This window comes from Numenius arquata, chromosome 20 (genome assembly GCF_964106895.1).
Source record: "Numenius arquata chromosome 20, bNumArq3.hap1.1, whole genome shotgun sequence".
NCBI classification, from domain to species: Eukaryota; Metazoa; Chordata; class Aves; order Charadriiformes; family Scolopacidae; genus Numenius; species Numenius arquata.
The window spans coordinates 8,834,605-8,856,758 of NC_133595.1; the positions used below are offsets into that span (position 1 = coordinate 8,834,605).

A 22,154-nucleotide genomic window follows, 5' to 3' on the forward strand; every position below is an offset into this window, starting at 1 on the left:
CCGAGCTCTGCACGAGCTGCCTCCTGCAGCGGGCCCGGGCCAGAGGGGAGCTCTGGGGTTTGGCATCGCTCACGTGAAAACGGGACTTACCCTGCGCCGAGGGAGCAGCCCTTTTTCTGGAGAGGCAGCGCTGGGGATCAGCGACACCCCCTTTCTTCCTAGAAGGTCTCTCTTTCGTGACTTTGTTTTGCATGATTGGCTCAAACGTGTGTCTGGGGGATGCTGTTTGCTCCATTTCCCAGCCCTTCCTTAAACTCTGAGGTGCTGATTTAAGAAGACGGTGACTCTCCCTTTTCTCAGCCCAGAATTCGAGCGTGGGCTGTAAAAGGGGCCAGAGTGAACTCGGAACCCGGCAGGTCTGGTTTGGGATTTGGTCGTTTCCATCCGAGTGCTACAGCCGAGTTGGCTTTTGTTTTCGCTGTTTGTTTTTCAAGAATGGATTTGTAACCAAAAACCCTGAATCTTTAACCTGTTGGTTGCAAATTACCCAGACAGACGCACACGCAGGCGATGCCGGGAGCAGGATGACGTGCAATGAAGACCCCTCGGATGTGGGGGGGGACAGGAGGGCGCTGAGGCCCCCGCCGACACTGTGGTCCTTCCACTGGTCTTCCTGGTGCCTCAGCCCGAGGGAAATCCATTGGGAAATGGGACAGGGAGAGACTCGTGTGCGAGGCCACCGAAACGGCAGCGGTGTTCCTGGGTGACCAGAGCTATTCGGTGTGTGTTTTGAGGTATTTCTCTGAAGTTACACCTGAGGAACGAGCGCTGTGTCCAGTGGGACGTCGGGTGAGGGGACTGCCCTTATCCCGGTACCGGCTCATCGGGAGACGCATCCTGCTGGTGACCACGGGGTTGCCCAGCACACGGAGCCAGGGACCCTCCTTGGGGCGGCCACCACGGGGCTGCCAAAGCTCCAGCCTGGGGGACATGGGGAGCCAGAGCTCTGCCCGCTCGGGTCAGGATGAAGGAGCTGCACCACGAGCGACTGTTCTTCTCTCCTGCTGCTTTATACAAACCCCGTCCGCCAACCTGCAGCAACCGGCTCCGGGTTCCAAAAACCAGCTCCGGGTTCTGTAAAACCCGAAGACCGTGACGTGCTGCCTCCCAGGAGCTTCGTGGAACCACCGAGGTGTTTGCCAAAGACTTGCCCCCGACGGCTGCCTGACTGTTCTTTGCAGCCAGAAAAATAACCAAAGTTCTCAAATGCTGCCATTTCACTCTGCAAAGGGAAAGACTTTGGAAGATCCCGGTCGCGAGCTGCATAAGGGCTGGACCTGCCCTGAAAATCTGTCTCTCTGTGTTTACGGTGTGTCTGCAACTCCACTGGGCCTCCGTGGAACGCGTTCCTCCAGCTTTTATGGCGGAAAGGCTGAACTGCCACGCGAACTGGCTCCTTTTCACAGAGGCCCGACACTGGTCGGTGTGACTGACTCTCGTTCTGTTCCCTTTTCAGATTTATCCTGGTAGATGGGGTCTGACAAGTCCAGCACGTCACGATATCAGCAGAGAGAGAAGAAAAAAAAAGTAACATCTCCATTCTTTTAGTTCATCACTTCCAGCCATGTATAATTATAGTTTAATTCAGAACTTTATTTTTTCATTAAAACTGTTTTAATGAAACATCTTTTTTTCTTAAATGTGAAACAAGTGAACAATGATTTTGTTTTATTCCGAACTCAGGAGTCTGCTGTTATGATTTACTGGGGTGTGAAGCAGTTTGTGCAGGTGGCAGCGAGACTTGATGCTTCGGGTGCTCTTCCCCGAGGGACGTGGGGAGCCAGGAGGGATGGGGAGCGCTCCCAACACCTCGTGCTGGCGGGATCCCCTCCTCTCTCTGGAGCGGTTGCTCTTCACCCACCCTCTGCCGTGAGCAGCTGCGGTGGGTCCCGTCGCTGGCGCAGGGTGGGGCGATGGGGGCAGGTGCTGCCGGCGGCTCTGGGAGCCCAGAGTGGCCGAACTGGGCTCGCTGATGGACCTGCTGAGTGGTGTGAGGGCTGGTGCGAGCCCCGGAGAGGGCTGGGGTCAGGTGGTGGAGAGGAGAGGCAGGCTGAATGCCAGGCTCGGTACGTAGGAGCCAGGCGTGGGGCAGGGCAAATCACACCAGGTGAGACTGGCCAAGGTGGCCCCAATGCCCCTCCCACTTGCCCAAGAGCCTGGTCCCTGCAGGACCGGGCACTGCAGCCTCAGAAATGGACCTTGGGCTGTGCTGTGTCTGCCCGGCAAAGACCGGCCTCAGAACCCAAAAAACCCCTTTAAACCCTCTGGGAGCTGCGTGGAAGGAGAGCTCCTTCCCTCCCACCCCTGCCCCACGGCAGGAGGCACTGAGGACCCCAAACCAGCAAAGGGACACTGGTGCCACCCCTCAGCTCCTCTTCGTGTCACCACCCCAAAGGTGCTGTGTTCAAAGCAGCAGCCTTGACACCTCGGCAAACTTAAAAGGTGGGTTGTCTTTGGGGATGGCACTGGACCGTATCGGAAGCAAAGCTCCGGCTGCTACAGCTTCTGTGTTAATTCTGTGTGTAATTTTGCATTTTACAGAGCCTTCAGAACCCCCAGGGAGCTGTAGCTGTAAAATGGCAGCTTCTCACAGAGCAGAAATGGTGGTGGTGAAAGCAGTGGGTTCTTAAGTGGGGCTACTCTTAGAGTCTCTGTAAAACTGGACTGATGGGAAGTAAGGACAGGAGAAGGGCTGGAGTCACCGTTCAGCAGGAGAGACCGACCCAAGCCCTGGCTCCGAGGGAAGGGACGGGACAGGGAGCGGACTCCACCGTGCGGACACAACTCAGACAAGAACAAACACCGTGGGGAGGCAAGAATGGAGCTGGAGCATCGGCTGCTGCAGAGAAGAAGCTGCTGCTGCGGCCGCAGGGCTGGGGAAGGGCACTCGCTGCACTTGAGAGGAGGAGAAAAGGGAGAGTCTGAGCCCCAGGGGGGCTGAGCTGGCAGGGAAAAACAAACTTTAGACTTTTTCTGATGCTCAGCCAAGGGACCGGGACAAGGCCTGTGTCTTTTCATCGTGAGGGGGTTTTGCTTTAAGGAGAGTCACAAATTCAAATGCTCAAAGTACAAAGTTAAGGTTCATCAGCCCCTTGCACAAACTCCTCTGCCATTCGAGAGAAGGAAGGAGGAAAACCCTGTCCGGTCTCAGAGGAGAACAGGGCTGTGATGGTGGAAACCACCCGCCAGATGCCAGCCCTCGCCACCGGCTGAGCCCTCCCCGGGCATGAACCCACCGGCTGAGAAGCGTGGGACGGGGTTTGGGTGGTTCCTACGGCTGAACCAGTGCCAGAGCTCTGGCTCCTGTAGCCTGTCACCGGCTGGGCCACCCCGGGACGCGGCTGTCCCAGCCGAGAGCACGCACAGGAGGGTAAGGGAAGACTCTAGAAGTAAATCCTAAACCTGTACCTCCTCCAGCTCGAGAATTTCCAGTTTAAAGGCTCTGGCTGAAAAGAGGAGTGTGTTCTCAGATCCTTATTGGGGCGCTTTAGGCATTTCCTGGGTCAATTAGACGGACGCGTCACCTCCTTTTCTGTGGCATTTTAAGGTTTGCACCCAAAGATGCTGCCCCATCACAGGCTTTAGCTGCTGGAGCAGGACCAAGGCACTCCGCTCTCAGAAGGGTTATTGTTTGAGCGTAGTGAAACCTCGGGATCTCCTGAAGCACTGAAGCAGTTTGTAGAATCACGTCGTTATTTCTCTACACTTTAATGGACACAATATGCAAGAAAACACTTTCAAGGCAGCAGAAACTGTCTCAGGAAGCTGTCAGAAACGAGGAGAATTGTTTTATTGTGCAAACTTCTGTTCATGAAATCACTCCTCGGGGTCATTGCTCTGCTGTTCCTCTTGGCCGTCACCACTAAATGTGGTGTTGCCGTTTTGCACTTGTTGATGCACTTGATTCTCCTCCTGGGAGTGTTTTCCCGCATCCTGGTCACTGCAGACTCTTGGCCACACGCTTCATGCAGGGAGACAATGGGGAAAAGGAATTCCTGGTGGGGGTTTCTGCCCTGTTCAACTCGTTACAGAGAAAGTCACCCAAAGAGGCCGATGAGCAGGAGGTGACAGAGAGAGCAGTTACACCTACAGAACCTGCAACCCTCGCTTTTCGGGAGTGTCCTACAGCTGCCAAGGGAACAGGGGCTACTTTTCAGCTGAATATAATTTATTGCACATTTTACATTTCATTTCAGATCAACAGAACACTGGTCGTCAGTGGAATAAAATCCTGCACCAGGAGCTGGTCACGAATGAAGAGTTTTGTTGTGTTTTTAATAAAAGCAAGTGAACGCCCCGCCACTGTATCGACTTCTTTTTAGAGCGGGGGCATCTCTTTCAGACTGGCTCAAATGAGTCTGTTCTCAGAACTCTAGTTCTCCAGCTACAGTGACCGGAGCAGAGAGAACCACCCTCGCACAGCAGACGGGGCCAGGTCAGTGTCAGGAAACGGTTCATGGTAGTTGTTGTCAAGAACAACCACCGACCGCCAAGGGACGGGGTCCTTACCCCCATCTCTCGCTGTGAGCAGTGGGGGCTGTTCTGGGACTCTCCGAGAGCAGGACTGAGCAGCAGCCCCCGCCGCTCCTTTCCCTGTGACACACCTGGGTCCTGCTGCCGCACGCAGGGTACAGCAGACGCTGCCGTTCCCATCTGCGGCGTCACCGGGACAGAACTGCCCCTTCTGCTGGGAAATCACTGCAAGCATGATCCAATGGACTTACATCATAACTGGTGCTTTTAGAAAGGGCAGCCGAATCGTATGTTTTCAGCTCTTTACCCATTGGCATCTTTCCTCACTCTGGCCCGCTTTCCCTGGATAAACTACCTTCCTCTTTCTCCTAGAAATAAATTAGATGGGAAGAAACAGTTGCAGCGTCAGAACCAAATGAAATGAATTGCTGTCCTTCTCCCCCATTTGCTTTCCTCTTTCCTTGAAAACCATGACAGTACGTGGTTCTGGGTGGCAGGTGAATTAATGAGCACCCCCCGTGTCCTTGTCTGGAATAGCAGTGTCTGAAACGAGCAGCTGGATGGATTCATGCTGAAGAGGTCCATGATACTACGAAAGGCAAAGAACTTCATTCCAAACATACTTGTTCTTAACAAGTACATTTCAAATACAGATTTGAGGTGGAAAACAATCTCTGTCCTCTTTCCAACAAAGGGATTTACACAGAGGCCTTTCCAGGAGGCAGCCAGAGAACAGAACTTCTCCTCAGGAGCAGAAAAGGAACGTTCCCTGCCCCAGGAAGAGAACAACAGGTCTTCTTCCCTGCTCAGCATGAGAAGATACAGGTGAGAGCACATGAAGGGACCGTGGCCAAACGGCAGCAGCAGGGACTCGGCCGTGGGCCAGGGGGAGCTCCGTGCCCGCTCGCACAACCTCAGCAGAGAGCACCGCGCGTTCAGAGTCACGTTGCTTTATTGGTTACTGAGCCACAATTCAGAGCAGTATTGCCTTGGAGCCACCTGGAGAAGCAGGTTCTCTCATTTTGTCTCCTAACACACCGGCAGGACACTGCCTGCTAGAGAATAGTAAAAATAAAAGTGTCTCTGTTCAAAGCTGTAGCGTCCGGGGGAAGGTTTCATAGTTCCCGTTGACCCAGGTGCCGTTCCGGAGGTGCCCGCTCTCCCCAGTTAGCCGTCTGCATCGATCCTGTGAGCTGTGGGCAAGAACAACAAACGGACACGTGCCACTTCTGTCGCACGGAACACAGCTTCAACCTACCCCCCTACCAGGGACAGACAGGAACACTTCTGGCTGCTAATTACACACCGTTCATACACATCTCCAAGGTACTAATGGAAGCTTGACGAGTTGGACGTGCTGCTGAAATTGGGCCGGGCAGCTGGACTAGAGTAAACACGAGGTTTGTGCCCTTTAGCCACCTCCCCAGACCTAAAGGGCCACCAGTAAAACTTGTCACTAGCAGATACCGCTTCCCCAAAATTGTTTTGGCAGACAGATAAATAGGGATGAGGAAGAAACCTGGCTCAGCCTCCACCTTGCCTTCACACACTCAATTCAGTCCCCAAAGGGCAATCCGATGCTGGGAACTGCCCAGCAGGGACACCAGCAGCTGTAGGAGGTCTCTGCTCCTAACTCCAGTTAGATATATAGGGTTAGATGGCACACCAGCCGCAGAGGTGCTGCTGAGCTCGCTTAGGTCATACTCCAGAGGTGTATCATGGCTGCTCCTTTTCAGTATCCCCAGTTCTGAACCCCCAAACTCCTTTACTGGCTCCTAAGGGAAGCAGCAGAGCAGTCCGTGCTACTTACATTGCTTTGGTATCCTAAGGGCCTCGTTGTCAGCTGACATCACCTGGTGCAGAACTCCTCGGAACTGATAAAGCACTTTCAAACTTTTCTCCTCACCCACGCAGGGGTCGTAGAAACCTGGCAGCCCAGCCTTGAAGCAGAGGAGGACAGAATAGGCATCAGGGAATGGGCTTTCACAGCTCTTCAACTGACCCAAAACATTTATTAGCACCAGAACAAGGTGTCATTAAAAAAAAGGGAGTTTTGTTGCCAATGAGAGGAGAAGCTAAGGAATAGCCTCTCCAGTAGCACATTCTAAATGCAGAAAAGAGTGAATTGGGGGTGGGAATTTTCTGGGTACAGCCCCAGACTCTGCAACACACACCATCCCACGCTGCAAACACGCAGACACTGTTTCTTTGGCACTGGAGATGCCCAGAGAAACAGAGGTTCCTGGAGGCTGGTAACACTTGGTGTGTAAATGGTTCTGTCAATTGATCTGGAGTCACTGGCCTCAGGTGGACCAGAAAAACCCCCACAGGACAGCCTAAGTTCAATCGAGATTCTGCATCACTCATGTGAGCTCTGGAGCCTGGTGTTGACAGAACAACCACATACCTTGGATGCCTCCGTGAGGATAAGTTTAGAGTCTTTCACCAAGCACTGCAGGGGCACAGTCACATCTATTACTTTCACCTTCTCATTCTTCCTGCTGTTGTCATTGACAAACTTCCCATACCAGGCGTTCACTACAATCAAACCTGTGTTTCACAGGAAATCACAGATGTGATGAAAAGCTTCCCACTGACAGCAGGGCAGACACTGAGAAAAGACCATCCCTGCGTTTTCTGACCCAGCAGCAAATGGTGAAAGCTAGAGCCCAGCGAAACCTGAACTGCAGACTCCAGCTTTTGCACAGATGTATCACACGCCTCTCTTTTGTGAAGAGGTGAATCCAGACTATTGACTTCAGCCTGTTGATGCACCTCCCAGCTTGTCCCAAGATGATATTCAGCTGGTCCCTACTAAGCTCAGGCACCAGAAGCCAAATCATAATGGAACCTCCCCACCATATGCACAACAGCAATTACACTGTGCTTCGTTACGGGTGGAAATGAAGAAACGATACCTGCATTTCTCCCCATAAGCCCCCCAGCCTTTGCACTGTTCCTTCCTCTCTCCAAATCTACGGAGCAAGTAAATGGTGCTGTTATCTTTACCCATTCTGGCTTCCTCCGCTTCAATTATCCTCCGGACAGACTCCTGCATTAACCGGACCTGTCACGACACAAGGGGCAGAGCAAAAATCAAGCAGTGTCAGACACGGTGTCCAAAAGAGAAAAGCCCCGAGTGAAAACAGCTTCCTTTAGCCAAGGGGGATTAGTTACGGGAGAGACTTACCGCAGCTTCAGCTTCCTGCTTCTTCTGCAGGATGTCACTGGCCGTGTTCTCCCTCTGCTTCTCCAGCTCCCTGCACATGGGGTGAACATCACGTCAGGGCCACACAGTGATGGGACTCAGATGTCTGCTTACCCAACCCAATTAACCTGACCCATCACTTCACACAAACGAGCTCGGTTTTAAGGTCCTTCCCCACCTTTCAAACTATTTTGGTAGGCTTCCAGACCTTGGTAGCACTGATGATAGAGTGAACCGCAGAGATCCCAGCCTCTGCACCAGGCTCCCAGAGCACCCGAGCAGGACCTCCCAGCTCCGGATTTAAAACAGCCTCAGGAGCTCACCTCTCCTTCTGTGCCCTGAGGTAGGGTCTGATGATGAGCCTGTGCATGGCGAAGTAGATAACTAGAGGTCCCACGGTGGCATAGAAGACAGCACTGGGGAGCAGCTGGTCTGTTAGGTGGACAGGGAAGAAGTAGGTCTGGCTTGCCCTATTCAGCCTGGAACAAAAAAGATCAGAGTGCCAGGTGAGAGGAAACGCAGAGTTTAATGCACTTGATTAAGTCCACTCAGCGGCAGTGTCTGCTGCTGAACAACTGCTGAGCCAAAGGAGAGATGAAAAGGGAGAAAATCTGATAAACCGAACCAAGACAATGGTAAGACAGAGCTGACGCCACCCACAGCCAGACTTTTATGTAGGAGAGTTCTCTTGTGACAGTACCTGACCATGCTAAAGTGGCTGAGTCTTAGAAGAATGTATTTGGTCATTAATTTAACCAGGGAAAGGGACCAACACCATCATAAAGAGAAAATAAAATGCTTATAGAGAAGGTCTATGTTCACAACACCGGCAAGTGCCTTCAAGGAAGGAGAACATTAACATTTTTCTGAGTCTTAAAAAAGTATTTATTCTAGAAAACATTCGCTTTCTTGGGGCAGCGGCCTCTGGCGCGCCCTCTGCTGGCACCAGTTAAAAATGCACATCAGTATATGAACCCTTAACGAGCTCTGCCCCTCTGTGAGCTGCCCCTCATCAACAGTAGAATCACCTATATTAGTTAACGATAATTCACTAATTCGAGTATATTCTTGTGTGCAGTGTTATAAAAACGGAATGCAATTAAATACACTTCTACTACTAATATTTTTGGAAATCTTGCATCCATTTACCAGAATGCTCCAAACCATACTTTAAGCTGTATTTTCAGAGTATTTTGAGGCACACCCCCACTAGTCCCACGAGAGGCAGCTGAGGCTCAGTGACCCCAGCAGAAGGCACGCATCGCTGCCCACGGGCACCCCTTGTGCTAGAGAGGGGGCAGCTGCAATACACAGCGATACATCGATAGACCCTGAGACTGGGACCTTCCCACCTGAACATCGGAAACACAACGACAACGCGGGTTATGGTCAGCCTCTGCAAACAGAGTTGTAATCTTGGACTGACTTGATTTTCAAAGACACTCCTTGGGGGACACCAACGCTGACGGTGGCTCCTAAAATGCTGTGTCTGGAGATCTTCCTCTCTGCTCCATACTCCACTATGGTCCCGAAGAAACCTGCCCTAGAATGAATGAACCGAATACTGGTAAGACAGGCAAGACTCTTGAATTCCTCTCTACCGAATCCTGTAATTCCCCAACAAATAAAACATGCAAACACATCTGTGTGCAGCAGATGTTGGCTACTGGAAGATTCACTGTGTATCTACAAGATGAGATTAACCTTTCCATCTTGTAAAATACTAAACAGACTACAAGAACTTCTCATTTTCTTACTAGTGATGATATAAACTATCACACAGGTATTTTAAGTCCCACTTATCCAAAGAGGCACAGAGAGCTAAGCCTCCGTGACATTTATTTCAGTGGTTACTAGACTTATTTAACGAAGAGCAGATTCCCAAAGACCACAGCAGCGTTTGAGTTGTGTGGAACCTGGAGGCCTATGGCAGCAGACGAGAGATTCTTCAGGCCGTGAGCAATGTGAATTTCCTCTTGCACACTTACTTGAGAGAACCTTTCACTCGTGTTTGATCCTCGTCCTGAAACTTATGCTGATAACTGACCATCATGAAAGAATGGGGGATTCCCAGCTGAAATACAAGAGGCACGCATGTATGAAAACGGGCCCTCAGCCACCACTGAACGTTCCCCCAAATTTCCTGTCTTATCCTTTAGTGGCACAGGAAACAGCAACACTTGCCACTTACTCATACAGCCTGCAATCTCTGCAGTCTCTGACCCTGATCTGAGCTGATCCACATTGGGTGCAGCACATCACAGCGTTGGGTGCAAAGCGTTGTGCTCTCCAGACGCAGCTGCTTACCCACGTTACATGTCTGACCGAGACAGTACCAGCCGCTGCGTTATTCCCTAGCCCCAGGACAAAATACTGCTGGGACAGAAAAGCTGAGAGACTTCCCTCACATGGGATGCTATCAGCGTCTCCCACATACAGCGACAGGACTCTCACCTGTAACGCCACGGTGAAGTGGCTGGTTTTTGTATCCCGGACAATACTGGTGTTCATGGCTGACTGGATGCCCCACCGCCACTGCAAGTAGCCCATCGTGTTCTTGTCGAGGTTGCGGGCAAGGACCGTGGTGAGGCCGGGGCGGATCCCGCGGGACGAAAACTGCAGGGCACAGTTTGTAGTGATGAAACTGGGAGAAATAAGGAAATCCTCATCAGTGATAAAACACAGGCTCCCAGATGGCCTCCAACTCCTTCCTGCCCAGGAGCCGTGCTGAATACGCAGAGACTATCCTGCAAAGAGCACAATGTCTGAGAGTTTCAGGAAGAACTCCAAACTAATTTAGACTGCACCGACTGCAGTGCTGCCCAGAAGAGCAGGCTCATGCCCAGTTTACTGGTGTGTGCCACAACGCTGCAGCCAACACAGCTGCTCTCCAGCCTTCACCCTTCCTGCCCACAGCAGAGAGAGTCTGGTCTGCTGGAGAGGCAGAACACTGCTAGAAGACAGCAGCCCTGCTATTTAATAATCCTCGAGCATCAGCTCCAAAAACCAGCATTAAAGGACTCTACAGGGAACAAGACCCTAGTATGAGCTCTGAGGAATGGCATATTTACTAAGTTAGAAGATCTGAAAAGAAGGGAGTCTACACTGGACCCTACGATGCTCTAACATATGTCTCCAGTCACGACCCGAGACCTCTGTTCATTTGTAAACAGACAGCATGCCAGTAGCAAATTTGGCGTTACTTCCCTAAAATATGACATATCATCTCCTCTTTTGCTGTCAGAAACTCGGTCTCATACATGGAAGTCCCAGAAGAGCCACAGATGCTGAGACTGAAACACCAGGGAGCTTTATTTACATGTTATGATTCACAATGATCAGATAGCACAGTCTTTTGAGTTTCCCCATATCACTAGTTTGCAGAAAGCCACTCCTATCATTCTGAGCTGTACGGGATTCTATAAACCATTGTGTATTTTATCTAATTATTTATTTAATTCATTTTATTTAATATGAATTCAAGCCTTTTGCTTCCTTAGTGCAGAATATTAACCATTAGACCATTTTTCTAATATTTACCATCTTGGTGTAAGATTACGGAATATCTTCAGACCGAAGAGAGGCCCCTGAAGGTCTCCTGCTCCAAACTCCAGCTGTTTAAATGCACAATGCCAAATTGTCAGAAGAAAACTTCTTTTACAACAGTGACAAAGCACTTCACAAGCATCATTTACTTTACAGACATTTCACTCGAGTAACATTTGCCACACATTTCAGCACCCTCCCTGTTCTGCTGCCTTTGCGTTCAGAGCAGGAGGTGTCTCACCAAGCAGGGTCCTCACAAGACCAAGCCAGGTTCGCAGTGCTCCGGGCTGTTACTGCTACGAGCACCAGCACAATCGGAGGAAACCCCTCCATCGCAGCCCCAGACCGTATCTGCCTGGGAGTTGGTCTGTTTTCCCCCAGAACTTCTTCCCTTGTGAACAGAGTCGTTTGTGAAGCGAAGGCAAACTATCACACTGCTCCATGGTCACAGCCTCCTGAAGGCACCTGGGAGGCTCCAGTGAAATTGGAAAGGCCCCAGAGACAATGGGTAACAATTCTGCCAGCGTAAGTGAAGTCCAAAATGCACAGACAAATGGAAAGGGGAAACAATTAAGAAAAAACAAGGTTTGGTATTCCCTTTTTCTCAAATTCCTTCAAGAATTCTTTTTTCTACATTCCACAGAATGTACAAAATGAGATGAACCAGAGCTGAAATTCCCTACAGAAAATAAACAGTAGGTAACTAATCCAAGCAGCCTGAAATAGACTGGAGATAAAAACGCATAGCAGCCAGAACTCTTACCTCTCCCCATCCCTTGGCAGATGTCACTCGTCTCAGAGCAAGATTAATCGATCCACCTCCATTCCCGTTCTGGGTGGAAAGGTTACCAGACAGAATTGCTGTGTCTGTGGCGGTCAGTGGTGCCTGAAAAAGGAGTATGTTGTTACCAATTACTCTGATCCCCATTCACACATTTAATGCATGTTCTGCAAGGACACAACCATGGCAGGGGTCCCATTTGGGGTGGCCCTGTGCTGCCGTGCCTCGCTGGCTCGGGCCCCGCTGCCCCCACCCCCCCCCTCACCTCGATGGACTGGGAGATGTGCATCTTGTTTATCTCAATCTGGGGAAAGCTGCTCCCGGGCACATCTTCGTATTCTTCGTCGTAGCGATCAAAGAGGTCAGTGGCATCTATTCCAACACTAATTGTTCCCTAGGGAATGAGGAGTGAAAGGAGTACTCAGCATTAACAACCACCCAACATTTACAGGCCAAATGGCTAATCCGTCCTCCTGTATCAGTACAGGTTTTGGCAGTTCCTTCTTTTTCTGCAATTACCTTTTCCACTCTAAAATGCATTTCACAGAATCTTCATGGTTGGAAGGGACCTTTGAGATCGAGTCCAACCACAAAAAAACCCAAAAACAAAACCACCAAACAAACAGACACAAACAAACAGACACAAACCAATGCATTCAAGACAAACTAAAATGAACGATTACAATATGCTAAAACAGCAATACAAACCATGAACTAAACTGGATAAAAGACAGTTTTTCAGCAGGAATGCAACTTGTCATACCAGGAGTTAATTTTCCTGTTGTGACACATGACAGAAGTAGGTAGAACACACTTACACAGCAGGTTTCTTCTTCCCCCACAACTGACTGCTGTCAGTATTTAGAAGTTTTAATAATATATTTTAGAAATTGATTTTCTTCAGTGGAACTTGGCCAGAAATCCGCTAAATGTTTTCTTCTGAGTTTATTTACTTTTTCTTAGTCTATATCTTGTAATCAGAAGAAAAGCTTGACAAAACAGACTTGTACCAAGTGGTAAATATTTCCTTTCTCAGACCATAGAAAAGATTATTCCTACAAAAAACCAGGCCACAGCTAAATAGTCTGGCTACCTGCTGCTGTGCTCACTCAGCCGAACTGCAAGAGTGGGCTTATTGGGAAAGGGCACAATTAGATCCGTGTCTGGGTCATATAACTTCAAGAGGCTTTGGAAACCTCCCCTATAGACCTATTAAAGCTCACACCAAACGTACCAGTTGCAATAAAAAAACCCCTCCTCTGTGCACCAGCAGAGAATGAACTCTGAGCAGTTTGTATAGAAACTCAAGAGCTGGGTTGGTACAAAAACCACTCAGAGTCCAAGCACGGAGGGAATAATTTCTTATTTCGATCCAAGTGAGCATTTTCCCTTGCTTACCCCACTCCAATCAAATGCTGAACTAAAAATACAGGAAGAATTGCAGAGTTTGACAGGACTCAAAACTTCTCTCTGGTTTGGCTCCCAACTATTTATTTGCTGTGGAGACTCCCGACCTCTTCTCAATGTTTATTTTCTGATTTGTTACACAGCAAAAATTAGACAAATATTTTAACAGGGGAAGGTGTGATTATTTCCAGGAGCACTCTGGGCCAGGGGCTGTGTCCCAGCTCTTTACAAACGACCCAAAGCGGTTACGCTCAGCGCTGTGTTTGTGGCAGCCCCGAAGACGAGCTCCTGTCCTTTACACAGGCGGCTGCTTTTCAGGAACCATCTGCAAAGTCACCTTCAAGGGACACACTCTCCAGACCCGGCAGCTTCTTCCATTTCAGTCCTCTCCTAATTGTGCTCTTCCTTGAAACGAGGCCAAAACAAGAGCAAAGCGAGGCAAAACCGCCCACTGCCCTGGGTTGCTCTCCAGCCCTCGGCTGAGACACGGAATAGGACAGCCAAAGAGAAACAGAAAGTGCCAACTCCACTCAATGGAATTCCAGGGTGGACAATAAAATTTGTCTAAATACAGGTGAGTATTTATTTTAAGAAAGAGAAAGCTATTTCAATTTTTCCCTGATGCTCTTCAATTCAAGGAAGTGCAAAACCCAAGATCCTTCATAACAGAGACAGGATGGCAAGAAAGGTTTTCCATGTGGAGTGCCACATTCAGCGCAGGATCTTTGCCAGATCGCAACTTTAAACTCCAAGTTAAACATTTTTAAAGGGACATCATGGTGAGTAATAAGTGTGCTGAATTTGCATGGTGAAAAGACAGAAAATTGTGTTTTCAACTCAGACCAGACTATAAGCGGCAGTAAAACTTTTTCAAGAATTTGCACTAAAAAACAACACTGAAAACCACCTTACTGTACTGTGGTCACACTGCAATGCTCGTACTCCTTGTAAAGATGCAACAAGGTCCGCACACATTCCTGAAATTAATTGTACTCCTTTCTTTCAATCGTACTCAAAATCTTATGATTTCCTTTCTCACACCTGTGAATGAGAACAAATATCCCTCCCAGCGAAAAAAGGAAACCATCTGAACCTATCCACAAAAATCCACCAGACCCATTCAGAGGAAAGGAGCGTCTCCGTCCCCTCCTCAGCAGATCCTCGGCCTCTCGCTGAAGGGAGCGGTGGCTCCACACGTCTCACCTCCCGCCGAGCAGCTGAAGTCACCCTCCGGGGTCTATAGATCCTGGCAGGGAAACTGCCTCCGGCACAAGCACAGGAAAAGCAGCAGATGGGAAAGTTAAAAATATTCCCAGAGAAGGACAGCACCCCCTGTGCCACCGGATAATAGCGGGGGGACTGCTGCTGCCCCCCACACCCCATCAGCCTCCTGTGCCGACCCTTGGAAGGGAAAAATCCCTCCACAAAGAGTGAGCTGCAGGGAAAAGCTCTGGAGCTGGCGGTGCACGCAAGCACCATGCTGCAACGTGCAGCAGCTCAGCAGGGAACGGCACTGCAGAACCATCAGAGCTGTTATCTGCTGTCATCTTTTAAAGTCACCTTGATTTGCCATCCTGCCAATACACAACAGCCTTCACTGATGGAACTCAGAGGTGTGCCAGAGAAGAATATCCTCCCTCCTTGCCTTTTTCCCTAGGGATTTACCTTCTGGAAGGTGACATATGGAAGCTGTGCAAGACCAAGCCTTGAGGGACCTGCATTTCTTAGATGTTGACCTTCCACAGCAGGAAAATAACACGATTTAATTTCTCCTAACAGGAAGTGGTTCTTCTCAAATCAAGTGATGAACTTTTCAACCCTTCTGCACGTCTTTGAAAGCAAAAACAAAGCTCTAAAAGCAAATAATAGACTCAATTTGAAACCTGCCAAATTGCCTACATCTGGTTATTGCTCGACATTTCTGGTTAAAATGCTTTATTTTGCTGGAACTGTTTTATAGAACTGACAAAATGTTGGAAATTTTAAAATAACTTGTGTTCATGTATGAAATGATCACAGCTGCGCTACCTAATTCTGCAGGAGCACTGCCTGGAGAGCCATTTCTATAGGCTGCTAGTCAGCAATTGCTGCAAACACCCAGATGGCTAATTTTATTGCAGGACACGGCGGCTGAGGCTCACAGTGCAGCTCTGCTTTTTACTGCTCCCAGCCACGGTGAGGTGCCCAGATAAAATGTCAAATTCCTGAAGTCACGGAGAAGCAGGAGGTGGAGAAAACCATTCCCCTCTCTGAGAACTCTCTTCTGACCCCAGTCACTTCATCTCCAGCAGTGACAGTTCGACTTCCCTGTTCCATGGCATCCAGAGATCCCTTCCTGCCTGGAATAACGCTGCCAGCAGATACTCCTGCTTCTTTACCCTTCCATCACAAACAAGTCCTGAGTATCTGTGCTCCGTCCACAACAGCCAGTGATCTGATACAGGTAAACTAAAGTATGAATGCATTTGGTGAGCGTAGATGCAGCTCTTGGATAATGTTATTCACTGCATGAGAACCAAGATTTTTGTCACTCAACAAGCTCTGGAACCTCACTCAGTGACAATCCCGACAGAACCTGGGTTTGCCTGCAGCACGTACCAAGCCGAGAGCCCGCAAGGCCATTAGCATTCTCAGCTCTCAGAGCATTCATCATTCCCACCTCTCTCTGCCATCCCAGTGCTACCAGGAGAACATCATCCCCAGCACGGTGTTCTTGGTCACCTCTGAAGAGCCGAGACTCAGATGCGCAGTGGGTCATTTGCTGTCAGTTTGTGGCTGCTCAAACAGACTGAGAGATGGGAAGGGAACACTCGATGATCCTCCTCCTGAGCGCGCAATGGAGCTTTCCTAGAGCAGGCACTAACTGTGGACCTGGCAAGACCCCAGTCCTGTTCCGGTGGGTTTTGCTGACTCTGCTCCAGCTGAGGAGCTCTGCTGCCCAGCTGCTTCGGCAGCTGCCTCACGTTTTCAGAGCTGCATTTGAGTATCTCCCCGCATTGCTGTGACACCACAGCAGTGCCGAAGGGAAAACCTGTCAGGTAACTGCAGGGAGTTGCACTTTATTTGGAACACTTGGAAAGAAATCAGAAACGTTTCAGTGTTAGGTCTGTTTTCATGCAATTGCTGAAAGAGATATTATACTTGTACATGTTTCAACAAAAAAAAGAACTTTCAACAGAGGATTACTGTTCAAAGAATTATCTGTTTTCCCTACATTGTCCAGACAAACTGCATATTCAAAGAAGGAGAAGTAACTCACTAAGGGTAGATACCTACGGGGGTATTTACCACAGCCCCTCATCCAGGCTCATCACACCTTGCATATTGGTAATAACTTACAGATTCACCCTCGAGCCTGGGATGAAGCCTCTCACCTTTGGATTAGTTCGCTGCTGCAGCCTTCTCTCTTCCCTCTCTCTCTGCAAACGCTCAAATTCTTCCCTGATTTCAGCTGGAGTTCTCTTCCTCTCCACAACCTGCTCAAAGAGAAATGAAAACCGGAGGATTACCAGGAGGAGGATGCTGGAGGTACTGCCCTGCTGACAGACGGAGAGCCGCTGCCCTGGGCACGCTCTGACACTGCCTGCCACTGCTCTAAGCCGCTCTGCGCGGCTTTCAGTACTCAAGAGTTTGGGAGCAAACACCTGGGCCAGACCGGATAGCAGGAACGAGTGAAACCCCATGCTCTGAGAGAAGGGAAAACAGTCTTGTTATTTCTATTCCCTGGACAAAACCAGGGCAGGAAGCTCTCAGACCACAAGCACGAGATCCTGCAGCAATAGCTGAACATTAACTTCTCTGCTGGGTATAGCCACAAAAATGAAAACGACTGAAAGCACCTGCCCTGAGATAAAGTGATGAAGCTTTGTGTTTTAGGCTACACTGACTCCCATCTGTTTACCTTATGCGTCCCAGGGTCTGAGGGCTTTAAACAGGTATGGCTCTTGGTATGGATGGAAAGAGTATTGGATCGGGCTTTTCAAAGTAAGACCAAGTCTGCCACAAGCAGCTCCAAAATGTCTGTTACGTTCTGCTACTGCTCCACATTTCCTGTTACTAACTCTAAATGTGACCCTGGCACCGACCAGACCCAAACCAATCTGATTCTGCAGGAAACAGCAAATTCAATCAACTAAGACCAGCAGAGGCTGGGAAGGGGACTTAGCGACAGGAAAGCCAGGAATGGCCAAGGTCTCTTTGAAAGCCCATAAAAACTGAACAAACAAAAAAAACAACCCCAAAAAGCAGAGAAAGGAAAAGCAATTTCAAACTCAGAGGCTAGTTGATGTCGAAAAAAAAGTTTCAGATGAAAAAGATGAGACTAGATGGACAATAACGACGCATTTGTCTCAGACAAAGCTGTTGCCTGTCACGGTAATATCCTATTAGGGAACTCTGAATGTCAGGTTTATTGTTCTCTTGTCAAGTAAAAAACCTAAGTATTCTTTGAAAATCCATCACGGTGTTTCAGCAGGGACAGAGATAACTAAACAAGGATGCCTTCAAACAAACAAACAGGCATTTATTACCATCAAGGTGGCAGTGCAGCTCCATACAAGCAGAATGTCAGATAAATGGGGTTTAGTCAATTCCAGCAGCCATAAGATGTGAAATGTCTCTCACCTCCCATCCTTCCATTTCCAGTCCTCTCCTCCCATAGATGTCATAGATGGCTCTGGTCTGGGGATCACTAAGCACTGCAAGTCAAAACCAAGAGAATTTCAGACCGACACACTAGTGTTCTTTGGAATTCAAGCACAGATCCTGGAAACACGTCGTTCTACAGTTGTATCCAATTTTTACATTAACTCCCTTTAACCTTCTCACATGCCGCCTTTCTGTTTTTCAGTCTTCAGTCTCGAATGGGAGAGTCTTTTTGGAAGTAAGGGCAGTGGTGAAAAGATTATTTACAGCATGCAGGAAACAAGACAGAGACTCCACATCTTGCTCATTGCAGAAGTTATGCTGCATTGCTCCTCTGATTTACAGGACAGAAAGGAAAGAAAGCATCACTAGCATGAGCAAATGTAATTATTACTTTGTAATAATATATATCTTCTTCAAAAAGCAGGAAGACACAGCCCTCCCCCTAGAAAAGCCCTGAAAACAGTTTCTGCAAACTTCATACTCCCACTGACCCTCGTAAGCCTGGTGAACGAGGTTGAAGAGCCGCTCAGCCTGCGTTTTGAGCTCTGGGTCTCTGTGCTTGTCCGGGTGGTAGAGCATGCACAGCCGGCGGTAGGCAGCCTTCAGCTCTTCCTGAGAGGCCTGTGGGAAGCAGTAAAAGTGACTTAAAGTACAAGCAGTGCTAGTTAAAAAAGAGCATCCCCAAGATCAGCCCTGAAGGAGCAGTCCATCAGCTGTCACATTGCACCACTTCTTCTTACACAAAATCAAGAATGGACTTTTGTTTCATTACAGAAGTTAATGACGTGTTCAATTATGCACAGCAGTATTATCCGCACTATTCACAGTGCCAGAAACGACAGCAACAGCTCATCAGTGTATACCGGGGTGTAACAAGTTAAGTGAAAAACCACACAAAACACAAACCCACCGATCTGTGTCCGTCCATTACTTTTGTTAGGAAAATACCATCTCCTCAACTCAACACAGAAGAGCACAGAAAAATAAAGTCATCTCAGGATAAAAACCATTTAAATCCATCAAATTTCACTCCTATTTCAGTCTTAAACCCTCAAGTAAATACTATAACTATCAAAAAGCACTGACTTTTCCCAGCAGTAAAGGTAAGTAATGCAAAGCTGCAGTCTCACGTTCACCCCTCGCTGTTGCTCCCCGGCACCTCCCTTTGTACAGTGAGAGCTCGACTGTGCCGCGGGAAGGGACAGCGCATCATCTGCTGGAGATGGACAGCCAGGAGAACACCGTGTCTCTAAATGCATCAAGATAAAAAAAAGCCCTCTTCTTTACCACAACCACTCTGGAATTTTAGACGGCACCTGGCCTCGTTCCACAAACATGTGGTGGAAACAGATTTGGGAATTAGAATCAATGGAATAAATGCCCCACTCCTTCCATCATCATCTCCCAGGACACAGCCTCTCAGCAATATTATTTTTCAGCTCTGGCGAGCCCTGGTAACTTCCCCTTTCTCACCTCACTCCTGCAGCAGTCCTTACACGGCAGCAGTTCCCCGGAGCCTGGCTAACACCTAGTTACACGTGCAGTTCCCAAAACCAGCCAGAACTTCCCCAAAAGGCAGCGGCACAGAGCACTCACTGGCCAGCTACAAAACCGTCCTGGCAAAAATCAGTGTCCGGGGAGCAGGGAGCAGGATGCCGCCTCTCTGCACTGGGAGAAATACGCAGAGTAAAATAATGGCACCAACACTTCGGGTACCAGCTGCCTCCTTCGAGCAAACGTCAGCCCTTTTGTCACCCTGGGGGTTACAACACACAGGAGGGCAGCGCCAGCCCGCGAGAGAGGGGTGCCCAGAAAATGACTTGCAATGACAGAATTAAAAGACACAAATTCCATTTACTCTTAACGCTCTTCAGGGACTGAAGCCTTCACAGTTCCCAAGCTTTCACCATGGAAATAAAGGCCCTAAAAGTTCGTTTCTTAAAGTAACATCTTTTCCCAGACTGTGGTAAGGAGAAACTGTATTTTCTTTGAAGAAACACGTTCGTATACCAAAGCAAGAAAATGGTTCCATTTTGACGAGAGATGAGAATAAATATTTTCTCTGCCCATTTGTGCTATTTCATGTAACGCTTCAAAATGATGTAGCAAAAGGGGACCTGCCAAATTTGCTGGCCCCAAGACAGTAAATGTAGCTCCTCATTAGCTCATTTCTTTTTACTGCCTTGTGCTTTCTCGGACATCGAATTTAGACTCGACTGAGAAGGCAGGGGAACATATAGGTCTAAAATGGCATTCTTTAATCAAATTAATGATAAATGGTTTAATGTGCTATTGATTATATAATAGAAATGAGCAGTTCTATTTTTCATAAATGCCATGTTCAATAAAACATTAGATTGGGCCTTTCATCATCATCAAATAGCCTGGGTCATTGGTTCAATATTTCATGAGCAATAGCCTCTTAGAAACTGCTAAAGAAATACTGACATCATTTCAAGTTGCAATGAAATACATAAGTCAGTAATAATAATATGTAAGTTACATTTTTATTACCAAAATTCCAGACAAAATTAAAAGGCATCCCATCTCCCTACTTGGGGTTTAAACGGCTTCATTTAACATCTCAAACATGCCACCACGTTTTTAGTGGATTGAAGTCTAGAAAAGATTAAACGTCTATGTACAGGCACAGAGGAGAGCGACTGCTCGGCAGCGACTCTGCTCACCAGGCTGCGAGTTCAGCGGTTAACTATTATTTTAAGCTCAGCTGCCACCTCACAGGAGCCTGGCTCAGCACACAGAAATGAGAGTGCACTGCATTCCACTGCTACGCAGGATGATACTACTGAATTTAATTAGCAAGGGGTAATTAACAAAGCAGCTACTACTCTCAGTCGGAATTACTCCCTCACAGACCATTCTAACTTGGTTCCCAGCTCCCTGCTGCACCAAACCTGAATTTTCTGGTCTCCAGCGGAGCACAGAAAGCCCAGCTGAGTTAACTATTAAGCCTTTGCTGTTAATTGCCCGGGCAGCCGCAGCCGCAGCCCCCGTGCGGTTCCTGCCTCTCTCTTTTAACCTCCACATCCGCACGCTGCTGGCGCTCGGGAGGGTGAGTTGCTCAGCCTGTCGAGTGATCTAAGGGCACGGCCCGTCGGCGTTTAACACGACTCGGGCTTGAGTCGCACAGAAATTTTTCGAAAAAGAGCACACTTTACTGCACGGCATTAGGGAGCTGTTAACATGTAGGCTGGCGTGTGTGAATAGACAAGTCTGCTTACATATATATACACATACATAGATAGATATAGTATAGAGTCATCGAATCATTTAGGTTGGCAGGTGTAACATATACGTTGGTTGGTAGGTATACATATTGCTATTGCCTTTGATGAAACAAACTACAGCACAGCCTGCACATTCAGATCTCTGGTGATTTGTCTGTTACTATAAACGAAGCATTTATCTCCCAGTGAGTTCCAAACTGCTCTACTGTAATGAAATCGCATCAATTAATACCGGCCTATTGCTAAAAATGAAACGAGGGCTGCTGATCCTCCTTTTCTTTGATGAGAGAAGGGTATTGCAAAAAACGCGGCTGCTTCCGATCTGGAAGCATCTGGACGGCCCGCACAGCGCTGGTCACAGCGAGGACGAGCGCACACCGGGATGAGTGCGGTACCGGTACCGGGGGGGCGAGCCTCAGACCGAGCTCCCACCCGCCCCGAGACCGCCGAGCGGGGAGAATCCCCTCAGACCCGCCCGCCCCGCGCACACCCCCCGCCCCGCCGTCCCCTTCCCGCCGCCGAGCCCCCGCTCCCAGGCAGCGCCCGCCTCACCGCGGCCCGAGGACGCTCCCGCCCGCCGGGCCCCGCAGCGCCCGCGGCCCGCCCCGCCGGGCACCGGGGTCACGGCCCGCCCGGCCCCGCCGCCTCGCCCCAGCGCCCGGCTCCGCCGCCGCCGCCCGGCCCCGCTACGGCCGCCGCCGTGCCTACCTCCCGCCGCACGTTGAGCAGCGCGTAATAGTCCTCGTTGTCCGGCACCTCCTCCCCCAAGGCCGCCGCCATCTTCCCGACCTCTCACCCCGCGCGGCCGGGCGTGCCGGCGCCGCGAGAGCGGGCGGCGAGCGCG

General features: G+C 49.3%; 1 protein-coding gene across 1 annotated transcript; it reads right to left on the reverse strand.

The window, feature by feature from the left end:
* Positions 1-3,776: 3,776 nt before the first annotated feature.
* On the reverse strand, positions 3,777-22,117 carry DNAJC11 (DnaJ heat shock protein family (Hsp40) member C11). Its single transcript, XM_074161582.1, has 16 exons — positions 22,019-22,117; positions 18,554-18,683; positions 18,039-18,112; positions 16,790-16,891; positions 12,274-12,402; positions 11,991-12,113; positions 11,222-11,295; positions 10,136-10,325; positions 9,670-9,755; positions 9,108-9,224; positions 8,005-8,160; positions 7,664-7,733; positions 7,483-7,540; positions 6,881-7,023; positions 6,284-6,413; positions 3,777-5,666 (listed from the first exon to the last, which is right to left on the reverse strand). The coding sequence occupies exons 1-16, from the start codon at positions 22,088-22,090 to the stop codon at positions 5,641-5,643; spliced, it is 1,680 nt and encodes a 559-aa protein (XP_074017683.1). The 5' UTR covers positions 22,091-22,117; the 3' UTR covers positions 3,777-5,640.
* Between the last annotated feature and the right edge of the window lie 37 nt (positions 22,118-22,154).

What these genes read in the sequence shown, in the direction of transcription:
- DNAJC11 (XM_074161582.1), bottom strand. Translation starts at nt 22,090, where the DNA reads ATGGCGGCGGCCTTGGGGGAGGAGGTGCCGGACAACGAGGACTATTAC. An exon ending in CGTTCACCAGGCTTACGAGG is followed by an intron (nt 18,113 to 18,553) that starts GTCAGTGGGAGT and finishes TTTGACTTGCAG; the next exon opens with TGCTTAGTGATCCCCAGACC. An exon ending in ACATCTCCCAGTCCATCGAG is followed by an intron (nt 12,114 to 12,273) that starts GTGAGGGGGGGG and finishes CTCCTTTTTCAG; the next exon opens with GCACCACTGACCGCCACAGA.